Raw genomic sequence first — 15,787 nt, 5'->3', positions numbered from 1 at the left:
CTTTTGTAGGAAGCTAAGCGTGAGTCTTGAATGGATTCTAATTTTGAGCCAGTGCAGCTATTCCTATTCCAGCACTTCTAAAGCAAGCATAAAGCAAGCATAGTGTATAGAGGAGGCAGACTTAACTTTGATTTGTGGTGTGTCATAGTTCAGTGACGAAGATTTGTGTGGTCATCTATTTCTAGAAGGAAATCCTATGCTTTCTCTGGCTTTTTTATTTATCAATGCAGTGTATTTACAAAAATAAGAATTATGTGAGTCCCGTTCCCTCTGATTTTGCTGCCTGTTTAAAGGTAAGAAGGAAATGTGAGGGAACACTGTTTAATCAGTGGCTCTTTAAAGAGAAACTGAGAATACAGCAGCTATACACAGAGTTAAGCTGGTATATATGATTTAATAGCTACTAGCTGTGGGCTTTTTCATTGAGACAGGTTATTGTTGGTGTTCTCTGGTCTGGCATTTTCCACTTTCTGTTGGCATTACTGCCAGAATCACAAAGAATAATAAAATAGCAATCTTTACTTACTACTATATTTTTTTTCAACAGCAGCCCAGCTTTCAATATGCAATGTTAACAGGATAGACGCAGAAGCTAAGCAATTACCTAGTTGTGAGGGTGTTGTATAAGATCAGGGGAAAAAAATTGCAGCACTTCATGCCAATTGAAATTCATCTCAGCCCTTTCATCTGGTTCCTCATCCATTATGGCCATGTATTCCTTATTCTCATTTTCTGCTCTGTTTAAAATGAACACATTTCATACCTTTTTTTTGACTGATCAAAGCGAGAACTATTCATCTGGGAGAATGTTTTGGTTTGTGCATCTCCTGATATTTTTAGCTTTTCCAATGGTTCCTCACTTTCCTCAATTTCTCACTTCCCCACAGATAAGGAGAAAAGTTAGATTTGAACTGCAGTAAATACTTTTTCATTGTTTTTCCCCTTTCAATTTGCATTCTGTGGTGACCATCTTCTTTCCTAAAATGAGGGCAACTTTGTTGTGCAGGTTTGGTGAGATTAATTTCTTCCTTTTCTTGTCAAAGCCATCTAGGACTTTTTTATTTTTCGTGATCTGAACGTTTGCTTTAGAAAAGGGTCTGAATGAGTTGGTTACTGCAAAAGGGAAGATACTCAGAATGATTTAAACCTCTGACATCTCTACTTGCCTCGTCTGGAGACAGCCAAATGCAGTGTCTCATCTTCATATGTGGCATCACTGTGATTCTTTTTAATGAGGAAAGCATCTCGACTTTCTTGAGATCTGTGAACGTATCTCAAGATTTTTCTTCTTGAGCTACTGTAGTAACTAGTGTAAGCTGAAGTGTCAAGCATTCATTTTGATCGGCTCCATTTGTATGACATGGAGAGTATTTTGTAACTTCTCCATATAGTTCTGTCCATAAAATTGCTGCTACTGTTCTTAATTACATTATACCAATAATGTTATCTGTAGTTTATAAAATATGTGAGTTTTGTAGATTTGAGTTGTGTCTGATCAACAGAATTTATCAGTGACTGTGAAAAAGGACTGAACAACTTTCAGAAAATATGGGTTACATATAATCCACACTGGAAGCACTGCAAGTTCTGTTATGAACTGCCTAACTTCCAAATGCCAATGAATTGTCCCCTCAGGCCATAAATTCAATCAAAGAGTATCCTTTTGAGAGCTGCCAAATTCCCCAAACGATTCCATCTCTGAAGATTGTGGAAAACATGAGTGAAATGCCACAGACTGAATGTCATCAGAAGCATGTGGTGTATTCATGATGAAGAAGCTGTTGGGTGAGTATGACAGTAGCAATGAGAGAGAGTTCAAGGAAGTCAGTGAAGCTGCCTGGGGTGGATCAGCAGCACGTGTGATAGAATGTCCCTTACTTCAGAGGGAAAAGAAACCCAAGTATTTAAGACGATAAGAAGCTCATGAGTCAATGCATAAGTGTCAGTCATTTGTGTTCAGATATAGCAGTGCAAAATACTACAATGATGGTCATCCTCACCATCATCACTACAAAGATTAGTGGCTGTGGAAGCTTGATTTTTTTGTAGAAATTTTTACCATGTGAACGTTAAACATAGGGAATCAAAATGGTAGAAAATTGAGAAAATGATTATCTAAAATTAAAATATTCTCAAATAGAAAATGTTGCATACTAAGAGCCACTCACACCCATAAGGAAAATGTTTTTATTTTTTCAAAGATAGTAACAACAAACAACCTCATAGCAAGATTGCTTGCATCTTTGAAGTTACAGACAACCTAATAAAGAAAGAATAAAAAAAAGGAAATGCAGCTGTCCTATGCTGGAGTACAGTTTGAAAGACTGAAATACCAAAACATGGAATTCAGTATTGAAAATATTCCCAAAGTTGCTACATTAATCTGCTTTGCGTAGCTTGCTCAGTGCAAGAGACAAAGTCAAAAACAATCAAAAGAACAGATGTTTAAGATGTTCTAAGTACAGTTACAGAGACAAGTGATGACATCAGCTGTCTTTAAATTGGATCTCGGAATTCTTTTGGAAGACACAGTGTAGCAGGCAATTCAGAAATAATCATTTAAAGACATTCAGAGAACAGGATGTACGATGAAATTTACTCTCAAAATAGTTAAGCAGGGAAGTAATTATATGAATGAGGTAGTAATCATATGAAACAACGGAGATCCACAATTTAACTAATTAATTTCAAAATAACCCATGAAGACCCATAAGTGCATATAATTTTAAAATACTGAGTGGGTGTTGAAGTTTTGAAAAGTTTTAGAGTTCTGGATAAATGCAGTCAGTGCTAGTGAGCCATATTCTGTCAGTCTACTCGCTGGCCGATTTTGGATGCTATAACCTATTAAATTTTATCAGGTTAGGAGGGAAGGAGCACATAATGACTGTTAAGAAGATGTCTTTGATTTGCCTTCATAGAAACATTATGAGTAGATGTCCAAGTAGGGAATGTAGGATGTTTCCAAGTACCAACAGAAAGAATGGAGTTTGAAAGTGCTCAGGAAAGGATGTTGGTGAAATCTGATGGGAAAAATATTGTTTTGCAGTGTAGAGAGCCAAAGCAGTCTCTTCTGTGCTGGCTGCATTGTATGGATTATAAGTGTGACTCCTGCTGAGATCATCATTGTTTCTATTAATACATATTAATTTATTCCAGCAAATGAAGAGAGTTAACCAGGCATTGACATCACCATCTCATTAGCACTACTGGGTTGTACACAAGCTGCAAAATTTATGTCAGATTTGATATTTCCGAAAGATGATAATAAAAGGTGCACAAAGATTCAACGGAATATCCAAAGCAAGCATCCATTTCAAAAACATAACTGTAGGAATGGAGAAAGGTTTTTAATCTCATCAGCAGCTCAGACTTAATCATATCCTTAGCAGAAGAGGGTAAATCTATGTGATGAATTCTCCATGTCATACTTGAGCCCCTAAGAAAATCAGTGACCACTGTGAAAAACTCCCACTTCCTAAATTCTCTCATGAGAAGCTGATGGACTTCTTTTGGAGGTAGTGTATGCCTCAACAGATGGATATAAATCATCCAGATTGGATGGCAGATATAAATCATCCATAATCTCCACTGAAGATACAGCTATTCTTGAGCTCAGTCTTCAATTCAGAAATGTTATGTCTTGCCCAGAATATCAGGTGGTTGGAACACAAGGCTGGACAATATTTACAGATGAAATTCAGTGCTCAGAGGTTCATGTTTGTGGAGAAATAGCAAGCTTACATGTTCTGGGAGGATGTAGTGCTGCTACAGTGCTTTTACAGGTGCAGATAGAAAACTCTTGCAGATATAGCTTCGTATTCCAACAGATGTCTTTAAAACATAGGTGAAAAAATCCCATTATGGGCAATAATTGGGCCCCTCACTGCAAGAAAGATATTGAGGGGTCTGGAACACAGGCCATATGAGGAGAGGCTGAAGGAGCTGGGAATGTTCAGCCTGGAGAAGAGGAGGCTCAGGGGAGACCTCATTGCTCTCTATAACTTCCTGAAGGGAGGTTGTGGTGAGCTGGGGGTCGGCCTTTTCTCTCGTGTCATTAGTGATAGGACCAGGGGGAATGGTTTCAAGCTATGGCAGGGGAGATTCAGGCTGGACATGAGGAAGTATTACTTTTCAGAAAGGGTGGTCAGGCACTGGAATGGACTGCCCAGGGAGGTGGTGGAGTCACCAAGCCTGGGGGTGTTCAAGGAAAGGCTGGATGTTGTGTTGAGGGACATGGTTTAGTAGGAGCTATTGGGAATAGGTGAACGGTTGGACTGGGTGATCTTTTAGGTCTTTTCCAACCTTAGTGATTCTATGATTCTATGATTCTAATACTAGATGTCAGTATGTTTTTCTTATGAGCTTTTCTCAACAACAAATGAAGCTGTCTTTGAGCATGCAAAGATTGTCAGTTTGCACTGTGTACATTTACACTGGGATTTGGAGACAGTTTTTTGCTCAGTTTTGTAAGCTGTGACTGGTAAATTCAGTCTGGACACTGGATGTTTGGACCGTACCATCAAAGCTGTCTTTCACATTTATTAAAGTCAGGAGTGCCCTCTGTCAATACAAATGTCCAGATCAGTTATGTTGTTGCTTGAACAAAGAGGTGCAACTCAATGCCTAGTAGAAGATCAAAGATGAAGAGACAACAATATCATTTCACTGAAAATTTGTAAGATATGGAGGGGAATTATGTTGTTTGAAATAAAATCTTGTGAATGTTTTATATTAGCATGTAACGGGAACCATGCCATCTTTTTATGGTGCCTCTGAACAGTGGATTGTTGTTATTGTATTAAGAATCAATTTTTGACTGGTAAGTATTAAAGCTTAAATGTTATAATGGAAAAAATTGTTGCCAACAGGGAGGGCACCATTTTTAAAAGCTTTATCAATGCTTGCAGGCTGACAAAGGCTGTAGAACCTGAACAAAATCCTGCAACATTCATGTCTTCAAAAAGCATTAGTAAACTTTGCTACTTCAAACGACACTAGAAGCTGAATTTTCTGACCTTGGTTCATAAAGTCTGAGCTCAGTGCTACTCACAAGAGCTTTATACACAGCAAGCTCACCAAATTAACTGGATTTTCCACCCAGGTGGTTTTTGACAACGATTTTTCTAGCACAGGGACACTGAGAAGCCCTATAACAACTGTTATCTGTGCCTGACTCAGAGTAGTTGAATAATCCATTATTTCAGCTCCTCAGTGTTGCATCCTAATAGCTTTCCTTTTATCTGCTCCATTCTTTATGTCCCTTGATGTTTTTGTTAAGCCGTAAAAAATAACATCTCCAGCACAACACTTTGGTTTCGTATTGTGTAATACAGCATATCACCAAGTCTCAAACGAAGATGATTCTGCACTGTTTTTGTAGTGTGGTGGGCGACAGGGGCTTTTTGTAGCAGCATGTAAGAACTGAGGAGAGATCATCTCTCTTCACTATTGTAAAGTGGGCAGACAGATCCACGAGGAAACCTCCAGTTCTCAGGGTGTACAGTGGTGGGCACAGAAATACAGGGCAGTTCATCCTGTTTCATCCCACCTGTATGAATCCACCCAGGGGGAAGCCTGCTTATGGAGAAGGTGATGAATGAACATTCAGACTGCAGCAGTAGTGACTAACATCACCATTGGAAAGACAGAGGAGGTCAGGGAGCCAGAGACTGCAGCAGTGTGTAGTGGTACATCACAAAAATAAATGTGAAACACACATTCTTGCTGCAACAGAAATCCCCTGAGACTGCAAAGCAGTGAATCTGAGCAAGGCAGCAGGAGGAATATTTATTGTAATTCCCTGAGCAATCAGGGAGTACACCCACAGTCAGCCAGGAGAGACGGCTTGAATCATCAAAGCATTTCAGATCTGGGACCAACGCAGAGATGAGAGTAAGCTGCATCATTTGCAATTGCTCCAAGCACAGATGCAGTAAGCAGGAAGTGGACATAGTTTGTCACTGATCCCAAAAGCTGTAATGTTAATAATTTTCAGCTATTTCTTGTGGGTGGCAGTGACTGAATGGAATCTTACTACAACTTGAAACTGACTGTGCAACTCCCAAATAATACTTCCCAGGAAATTCCTTTTGCACACAAAGAAGCAAAAATTACATGACACCAAGCAGTGTGTTATGAGAATACAAGCTTCAGAGTCAGTTTTGCAATTTTAGCTCTACAAGGAAGTCTCTCTTGTGACACAAGCTACAGAGTACATGAACTAACTTCAAGGAAAAAATGTGGGATCTACTAGCTATGTTTTCCCCCTAGCAATGCAAGATGATATCACATAGTACTACTGGAGAACATATTGCGAGACTTCAGAACTTGCAATGTCTTCTTTCTTCTTCTACTAAAATAGGTGGATTTACACTTGTACTAAACTGAATGCCAAACCCTCTCGTTAGGTAGTAGTTACTGAGTTGCAGTAATGCCCAGAATGGATCTATGTCAGTTTGTCTCTTTTCACTCTTTTTTTCAGAAGGTTCAAATTGGCTGATTTGTTGTCACGAGTGGCATAAAGTAGGCTGATGACAATTCCAGAGAAGGATGTTCATTTTTATTAACACATTCAACGTGAGAAATTCCAGGAACCTGAGAGAATGCTTAGCTAACAATACTGGAGGAAAAGTAGGTATGTGGCAGGCCGCACATGCTGACCCAAGGAGCAAGCAAACTAATAAAAAGAATGATATAGGAGTCAGTTAAACTGGAATATAAGGATATAAGCCATAAGAAACTTATTTTAGGTGATATGTCACTATGGTAAAAAAGAGGTCTTACCCTGCTGTGTGCTTTGACACCATTATTTGAGGTTATTACCTCAATTTGCAGATAGGGCCTTTGGTGAAGCACTGCCTTGGATTTTAATGAAGAAATTAGCAATAACTAGTGTGAATGAGATGTGCTTTAAGTGGATTAAGAATGAACTTACATAGCCTAAAGCATTGCATTGCCACTGAACAGAGTATTTCTGACAGGATTTTGCAGAGTACTAGATCTGATGATAAGAAGGACTCAAAAGCAGATACAGAACTGTGACCTATAAAATCTGGACATGGCACAAAAATGCCAGAATGGTAATTAGGAGAACGCCATAAGGCATTGCAGACAAAATGCAATTTTATTACAGGCAAATGTGAAGTTAGATGTTTAGGAGCAAGGAATGTACATATATATATCCAGATCAGTAATTTAGCTCAAAAAGCTGCTAGTCTGATGAGTTACACGTCAGAGCAGACAAGTATCTCAATGTGATATGTTAGCAGATCCAAGAGATGTTCTTAGAAAAAGAGAGCACGATCCTTAGATTTTTAAATAGGGCATTGAAAGTAGGGAATTGATATCACCTGATAGAGTATTGTGTGTGCTTCTAGTACTTAGGTTTTTAAACAGTCTCGGAAAAAGAGGGGATGTTGGAAAATAGTGAAGTTCAAAAATTGAATAAAATGCCTTGCAGCAAGAGTTTTGTCTATTTAGCTTATTTCAGAGAAGAGCATAATTGAACAATTCTCAGTATCTTAAAAAATTAAAATGCTGGTATCAAAAGGCACTTCAGTTTAGCAGAGAAAAGCACAACAGGCACTAATGACTAGGGAAGCTAAAACCAAATACGAAGAGAATGCATTCAGTGAAGGAAATGATTGACATGGGAACAAAATCATGGGTTCTCCATCCTGTGAGATTTTCCAGTTAACACTGTTCTGTTTAAATGCATTTTGGTTACATGCAGAGGTTAATTGTGTGAAAGATGCAATGACAAAAGGAGAATTAGCTCCAGAGGCATTTGCTGCATTCTTAGTGCCCTCATCAGCCAGATGCTGACCTGGCAGGAGGACATGACTGGTTTCTTCACTCTGCGCACACAGGTTTTCTTTCCTTCCTACACCGGAACGAGGAGCAAGGGCCTGAGGATGAGGAGGCCCTGTTTTGCATGAGCTCCTGAATTGGCTACACACGTTTAGATCTGGGAGCTTAGAACTACACCCAAGTCCTGCAAATTAGCTGCAGTCCCATGTGAATGAGAAAGAGACACATTTGTTGGTTTGTGCAGGCTGGGCTGGTTAATTCCAAAATGCTGGTAATTCTGCAATGTGGGCTGCAAAACTAGTTGCCTACGTTTTCTATTTGAGTAAAAATAAGTTGCTGCATGTCATGTTCTGTATTTAATCTTGTGTTTTGCGTTGTGGCTCAGAAGCAATTAGCTGAAGAGAGGAGACGCACAGGCACAGAGTAAAACCTTTGTTTTACTGCATGTTTCTGGTTAGATGTAGCAGTACCTAAAGGTTGTTGTCATTAATGTACATGTGGCTGTGCATGCAGGCAATAATCTGCTTCTAAGAGGGAAAGGAGAAGCTTTCCAAAACTTTTGACACTTTTCATTATTTTACTGTTTAATTGCTTCCCTTGAGATATATGTAAAACAGTTCAGAAACAAACAGAACAGTTATAAATAATGTAAAAGTGTCATCAGAATAATAATGCGTTGTGCTCAAGTAGCAAGATTTTGGCAGCAAGAGGGCTGCAAGGCCTCTGTGATGTGGGAGCAGGACTGCCCTGGGTTGGACACAGCTGGTTCCAGGCTGCTCTGATGGCCCCACCTCAGGGCAGGGCTGGGCCCCGCCACCAAGATGGCGGCACCACAGCGAAAGTGTGCTTAAGAAAGGGTAGAAAATGGTGGACAGAGAGAGGAGGGGGGACAAAGAGAGTGAGAAACATCAGGGAGCACCAAGGCAGGAGGAGGAGGAGGAGAAGGTGCTTCGTGACGCCCTGTCAAAGGGACCACTGCCCATGGAGAGGACTGGAATACTGATCTCAACTGACAATTAATTAAGTTAGATTTCCTTGTGTTAAGACTGTTTTGCCCCTGACGTTGGTGTCCCTGTCTTTACATCAGCCTGCCACCCACGTTTAGTCTTGTTATTGCCATATTATTATTCAATTAATACTGTATATTCCTAAAAGATGAGATTTTATCTCACAAGGGACCTGACTTTCAAAGAAAGGATAATAGGCGTCTTAAAATCAACATAAAGCATACACATCAAATGTTTTGCTTCAAATAGGCACTTTATGGTGGCACTTTATAACTGGCAGCATATAACGTTATATGTATTTTCTCAAACATTTTTTAACTTTCTAGAAAATAAAGCTGTATGGTTTGAAGATAGTGCTTATGAGGCATGCTTGCTACATTCTGCTGTGTGAGAATTAGGAAGTAAAAAACGATGATCTATTTCACTGATTAAGGAAACCAAAATACAAACAGTAATTAAAAGTAAGCGGGTAGTCTTAAGACTTCACTGTTTGTTACCTAGAAGTCACAAGTTGTTGAGTTTTTATCTTCCCTTTCAACTACCATTTTTAACAGGAGTAGGGATAGTTAAACTGCTGTGTGCTATCAGAAACTTTTATTCCAACTGTGATTGATGCTTGAAAGCCAGTAATCACACTAAAACACCACGTTAAAATGTAACTTTAGGACCTTTGTATATGAGAACAGCTGAATCATGGCCTGAACCTATGATTGACCACCTGAGGCTAGCAATCAGCCCTGGGAGCACAGGTGAAGACAATTCTCCTGTGCTACTGGAAGGGATGGAGCCTGGCTCCATCTCTCCTAAACCCCATTGAAGAGCTGACTACCACTGGGGAAGAATCTCTTTTGGAGATTGCTCCTCTTGGAGTCTTCTCAGTGAGCCCAGGACAAGGGTAAGCTTTCTTTAGTGTGATAAGCTGTTTAGACTAACTTTCCTGTATATTTCTTAATATAGCATATATATATATTCATTGATTACGCATCCTTGTCACGCTCCCAATTAGTCCATTTAGGTCTTCCCTTTGCTTTCCAAGTGGGCTTTTCCTTCCCAGCCATACTAAGAGATACAAAGGAGTGTTGAATCAGTGGTAATTCAGTTTTCCTCTTTCCAATCCTTGAAACTACCTTTCAAGGGAATCTTCTTATCTTTTGATCAAAAGAAATTATAGATCTCATTTTATTTTCTTGTCTTCCCATCTCTTCAAAGCAGGCAGAAAAATTTGTCTCTGAAGACAGGAAGAGATGAGTGTTTCTTGCCTGACTGATCTGAGGGGTCAGGACTCCCAGCTGCAGTGAATTGCCGAAAGCTTCATTCCTTACAGTGATGACAAGCCCAGCCATGGCTCCAAAGCCCCTGTCAGCTAAGAGATTATTTGCTAAAGATGATCTGTCAAGGGCTGTCCCAGCTGATGCCTCTGTGCCACTCTTCAAATAAACGAGCAGCCTTGCATCACTGTGAGTGACCCAGCAAACCCCTGTGATCCTCTGCAGGAGCAGTAAGGGCCGTATGGCAACAGCCACAGGCATGGAACTGATTAGCTGTGAGCAACTGGTTTTCTGATAGGAGGCAACAGTCAAACCAAGGTGGTTTGGGAACAGGCAGGGGTTATCTTCTTCCCGTATCAAGGCAGTAGTGAAGAAGATGGTGGGATAGACCAAGGTCTTGAAGTTCCTGTGGGGCTTAGCACAGTTTCTACTCATCCTATTCAGGGGTGCTCCCTGGCAGCTCCTGCAGGCAGCTAGATCCAGACGTGTATTTGCAGCCTGATGACAGCAGCTTATACTGTCTTACCTTGGGAAAGTCAGCATGAACATCTGTTTTTTTTTTTTCTGTGCGATCTGATGTGCCAGTCCTTAGCTCCCCTCTGAAGGGAAACAGCAGTTGTTGCAGTCTGAAGCTGCCTCTCTCCAGCTCAGAGCAATTTTGAAGGGGAAAATATTTTCTGAACAGCTGTGCCTGGTTGTGCTTTTTCTTCTGCTGCTGGAGGAGAAAAAAAAACAAAAACAAAAAAAACCCTCAATTGGCAGCATGTATTTCTTCACCTTCTCAGCACCAGCTACTGTTTCTTCTGAAAGAGCCTAAAGTAATAATCTGGATGCATTTACTTGGATTTCTAAGCTTTGTGTTTAGATACTATCAGAATCTAATATGTGTGGCTAATGTGTAAAATGCTAACTATACACAGGGGAGAATCAGAAAGAAAAACTATGTTGAAGACTTCTGTTAAGCTCCACCTCCAAAATAAACCTTATCCACATGAGATTATATGCTGCACGCAGTGAGCAGATGTTGAGCTTGATCACACTGTAGTTATAGACTCCTGGGGCTGTTCTTCCCCTCACTGGGAGCACCCAGGGGATGTATGAAGTTCCAGACATTTAGCTTCTAACTGAGATTTATAGGATTCTCAACATTGCTTTAGGTTGGCTTGTTCCCAGATGCAGTTTGATGCTGCCTGTCTCTTATTATGTGCTGTAAAAAGCAGCAGAACTCAAACAAGGCTGACACAGAAGTTGCTGTTTGAAGTGTTCTCAAAGTGCCCTGAAATGCATATGGCAAGTTTGTTGTCCTCAGAGTCAAAGTGCAGGGAATTTGCTGGTTGCTCTTGCATCTTGTCAGAACTGTGAGTCTTTGACCTCCCTTTGCTTTTAATGAAGTTGTGCAATCTGCAGAATTGAATGCTTTTCTGTGCCAGCCTACTGCAATCCATGAATGTACCAAACAGGCAGGAAACAATGATAACCTATAAAGGCAGCAGTGTGATCAGTTGGCTCCTGAGGAGTAATGGTTTAATTCATTAGAATTTGCCAAAAGAAGACAGGCAGGTGGTTTTAATAGTAGTGACTGCTTAGTCACTTAGTCTGTTTTAATGATCAAGCTCTGCCCTAAAGTGGCGAGTCTCTTTGCTCCTCTTTGGGCCTTCTGCCAGAACAGTTCATGTTCTATTGTTTGTAGCTTTCCAGCCTAAGTGTGTGTGTGTGTGTGTGTGTGTGTGTGTGTGTGTGGCTTTTATCTTGTTGCCTATGTCTTTTCAGACTTAGAAATACCCAGAGCTGGGAAGGAAAATTTCTCATTTGAAGACAATTCTTCCTCTCCTTACCCCACCTATGGTGGGAGCCATGTTGTCCCATTGCACCACCTGAAATGACATCTCGTGTACCTCATCTTGGTGAGATGTGGAAGTTGACTGATAACTAAAAGGGATAAAATGTAGACTGAGGGCAAGACTGCAAAACAGCTCAGCCTGTCTTCCTGAACTCATGTAGGGAAGATGCTTCCATGGGAAGGACACTAAAGTAGATTTTGAGATTTATATCTATGCTCTCTGGAAACAATAATAATGTATTATTAGCATTAATAATACAAACATAAATAATAATAAAACAATAATAATGTATTAGTAGCAGCAAGCTTTCATTCTCAGTGTGCACACCACAGCTGACGTGAATTCAATTCATGGAAAATATTAAGGTTGGAATTGATAGAGTCGTGTTTACTGAGGAAGGTTTAAAGTCTAACATAGGTGAAGGTGACACAGCACTATTCCAAATGAAAAGGCATCAGTAGAAGCCATTCTTAAACTCCAAACAGCGCAATTCCTAAGGTTGGGCCCTTTGCAGCCTTACGACTGTGAAAAGAAGGTTTAGCATAGAATTTCTTTTACGCATATTAGGCTGCCAGAGGGTCAGGAAAGTAAAAGAGATTATGAATAATCAGGGCATTCATTGTAAACAGAGGCAGAATGTTTTTAAGAATAGAGTGGTTTGCGTGTATATGTATATAAGGCATTAAGCCTCCATCTGTTCGCAGGTACGCTCAGCTGAAGCAGAGGTCTCCCCTCGGCCCTGGGCCGCGGCTGCCGCTGTCCGTGGTGCTGAAAAAGCAGCACCGAGCGGAAGCCCCACCCCGACGAGCTGCGCAGCGCGGGGCGGGCCGTGCGGCGGCATGGCGGAGCGCTGCGCCTGAGGCGGCATGGAGGCGGATTTTGCCGCTTTCGGCAGCCCGCTGTGCGGCGAGCTCAAGCGCTTCTGCAAGCGGGTACGGGAGACCTACCGGGAGATCAGGGAGGACCTCACCCCCTACAAGGATGACCGTTATTATCGGTAGGCGCGGTGCGGAGCTCCCGGAGCGGGACCGTGTCGCAGGGGTGGCTCAGCGGGGAACGCGGGGTGTCCCGACTGGCCGTTCCGAGGGTCTGGCCAAGGGGGAAAGGATCTGTGGTCGGTTTAAGGCACAAGGCCCTACTGATAGCTGGCAGCTCCCCAGACGCTGCGCAGCCAACCCAACACCCCCCTTCTGCCTCCAGCATCCAGATCGCACAGGTGCCTAGTGCGGATATCCCTCTGCACAGCCCTGCGCTAGGCCTATCCTCTGCCATGTAGCTGGGTATAAAAAGGCCACGAAACAGCGCTGGGAGAGCTACAAAATTGGTTAGGATATGATAGTTATTGACGATGCTGGATTGGAAGGAATGATGGATGTCCTGAATGGAAACTGTACACTGCTTCTGTGCCTGTCTGCTGTGTCCATAATAGCTAGCGGGTATGCATGTTCGGGTATTGCACAAAGCTAGGAAAATAATGAAAGGTAATGGCCTCAAGTTGTGCCAAGGGATGTTCAGGTATTCAGATGTTAGGAAAAAAAAATATTCTCAGAAATAGTGGCAGTTCATTAGAATAGACTGCCCAGAGAGGCAGGCACCCACCATCCCTGGGGATGTTTGAGAAACTGTAGATGTGGCAATAAGGGACATGGCTAGTGGGCACGGTGGGGATGGGCTGATGGTTGGACTAGATGATCTTAGTGGTCTTTTCCAACATTAAAGATTCTGTGACTCCAAATGTGTTTGAGGACATGGCTATAAATTAAATGAATTTTTGGCTCAGAGAAATGATTAGAAAAAGTTGAATGAAAATTAGAAGGAACAAATGCCAGGAACTACACAGACAATAATATTCACAAATACAGGTTGGGGAATGAAGAGTTGCATATGTTTTTGTAAAAAAGGGTATGGGAACAGTGATGTTTTACAAGACAAGGGCATATCAAAAAAGACATGGATGTGGTGTCTGTTCTCTTCAGGCAAAAAGAAAGGCTAGGCACCTTGCAAGGTGCTCTCCTTTGAGCTCTACTATGAATCTGAGCATTATTACTTCTGAGTGTTTTTGGACAGTTCTCCTGCGTAGGTCATTGGATTTCAGCCTGCTTTCCCCATTGAAGGCTGTGGAACATCATAGTGAACCTAGCCTCTTGTTCTCAATAGCAAGGATTACAGAGCATCATACAGGTTGGAAAAAGCACCTGGCAGCTTGGCAGAGTTTAAAACAGCCACGGTCTGTGCTGTCAGAGCAGGGCTCATTGCACCTGGCACAATGTTTGGTACCATGGAAAGCAGTGAAGTGTGATGAAGATCTACCTCTGTGCTTCTGGAGAGTAGTAATGAGTATTGACGCTGGAATGAGTAAAGAAGGGAGGAACAACCTTTAGATTAAGAAATGAGAGGTCCTGGGATATGCATGTGCTCAGTTTTGTTTTCAGAAGAAACCCAAGCTCTCTGAAGTAAATTCTTCTTAACACTGTTACATGATTGCAAATACATATGGAGGGACTTTTTGTGTTGAACAGAGAAGACACAACCTCACTGAATCAAATGGGCTTGTAGAGTTAGCATTAGATTGCCTTTCCTTCAGGGAGCATATCTCCACAAGGTATCAGTTGGAGAACTTTTAGGATGGTAAATAGTGAAATTGAGATATTTTGTGCTCTTGGGAAGGAGACAACTTTTCATGACAAAGATACTATGCTAGTATTTCTCTGCATTCCTAGGATCTTAACCTCACTGACTTAAACCAAATAAGTTTCTTGCTACTGTTAGTGCATAACTGCTATTGCATAAATGCATGAGTCAGTGGATGCAACAGTGCCATCTGCCTTTAGATTCTTGGTAAGATGGAAGATCTCTGGTCGCTAGTTTTAGATACTACAGCGCATTCTTCTTACAGCCAACTCTCACTTGCGGGAAGGATAATTAAGAATTTCATCCTTTTTCTCTATTTTATTCAGTACTTTTGGTCAGGTTACAAATGAGGTTACAAATGAGCATCAACTCAAGGATGCAAGGGGGAGCCTAACCGCTCTGAAGACAAAAGACATTTTGGAAATTTGACAAAAGAATTGTGGTGTGGCTTCAAAACAAAGAGATCATCTAAAATAGTGAGATTACTAAAAGCAAATAATGTATCAGACCAACAAAGTGAAAAGACAATAAAACCATATAAGAGCAAGTTTTTTCCTCTCATGCACTGTGTACATAAATGTGTGGCTATTGACCACTGCCAGTCTTAACTCTCTCCTCCTTCTTGAGAAGCCATTTGGCACTGACTGATAGTTTCCGTTGCCGTTATGGAAATTGAGAGCTCTAGTCCATTAAGTGTTAGGGAAGGAGAGGGGCTTGAGTTTGCAAGTAATCAATTTTTGCTAGGAAAGATAAATAAATAAATAAAACATTGACTGCTGCAGTCTTACTTCTGAGTTCTGTAGGGACACTCAAGGAGTGTCAACGGGGAACAGGAACACTCAGGACTGAAAGGCTTTGGGGCAGAGGTGATGGAAGGATGGAAGAATACCAAACTTTGTGCCCTTTGTGGCTGGCAGGGTAGTAGCTCTTCTTGACTCTACTTATGCATTATGTTGATATGTGCTTATCTTCAGGGACTGGGGAGTTGGTGAAGGGAATGACCTAGCTCAGAGGCAGCTGGTGAAGCTCTTATCCCAAGCAGATGTGCTCTCACTGCATGGTGGCTGAGTCACTTCTGATTCAGCTCTAAGGCTGTCTCAGTCTAGTGACATCTTTTTGGTGATAATTTCCTTTAAGGCACTGTGCTTTTTTTCTTTTTTTTTTTTTTTTTTTTAACATGTGGTTCAACAGCCATATGTGATCGGCCTTTTCCTTGGTAATAGGTAAC

The 15,787-nt window shown here is 41.2% G+C and overlaps 1 protein-coding gene across 4 annotated transcripts in view; it reads left to right on the top strand.

Annotated features, from left to right (window-relative positions):
- Positions 1-15,787, top strand: part of TMEM181 (transmembrane protein 181) — a 51,233-nt gene that overhangs the window by 6,896 nt on the left and 28,550 nt on the right. Inside the window, exons 1-2 of one of the 4 annotated variants that reach the window (XM_048938003.1) lie at positions 9,635-9,714; positions 12,633-12,860. The exons of 1 other annotated variant lie outside the window; for it this stretch is intronic. Coding sequence is in view for 1 of the 3 variants with exons in the window: in XM_048937997.1 (XP_048793954.1) it covers positions 12,795-12,925 (131 nt within the window). In the remaining 2 variants the exon portion in view is untranslated. Of the gene's footprint in view, positions 1-9,612; positions 9,715-12,632; positions 12,926-15,787 lie in introns of those variants that run through there. 2 more of the 4 variants (XM_048938002.1, XM_048937997.1) reach the window with 2 other exon arrangements.

This window comes from Lagopus muta, chromosome 2, assembly GCF_023343835.1.
Source record: "Lagopus muta isolate bLagMut1 chromosome 2, bLagMut1 primary, whole genome shotgun sequence".
In the NCBI taxonomy this organism is placed as follows: domain Eukaryota; kingdom Metazoa; phylum Chordata; class Aves; order Galliformes; family Phasianidae; genus Lagopus; species Lagopus muta.
This window is presented reverse-complemented; position numbering and strand designations above follow the sequence as displayed.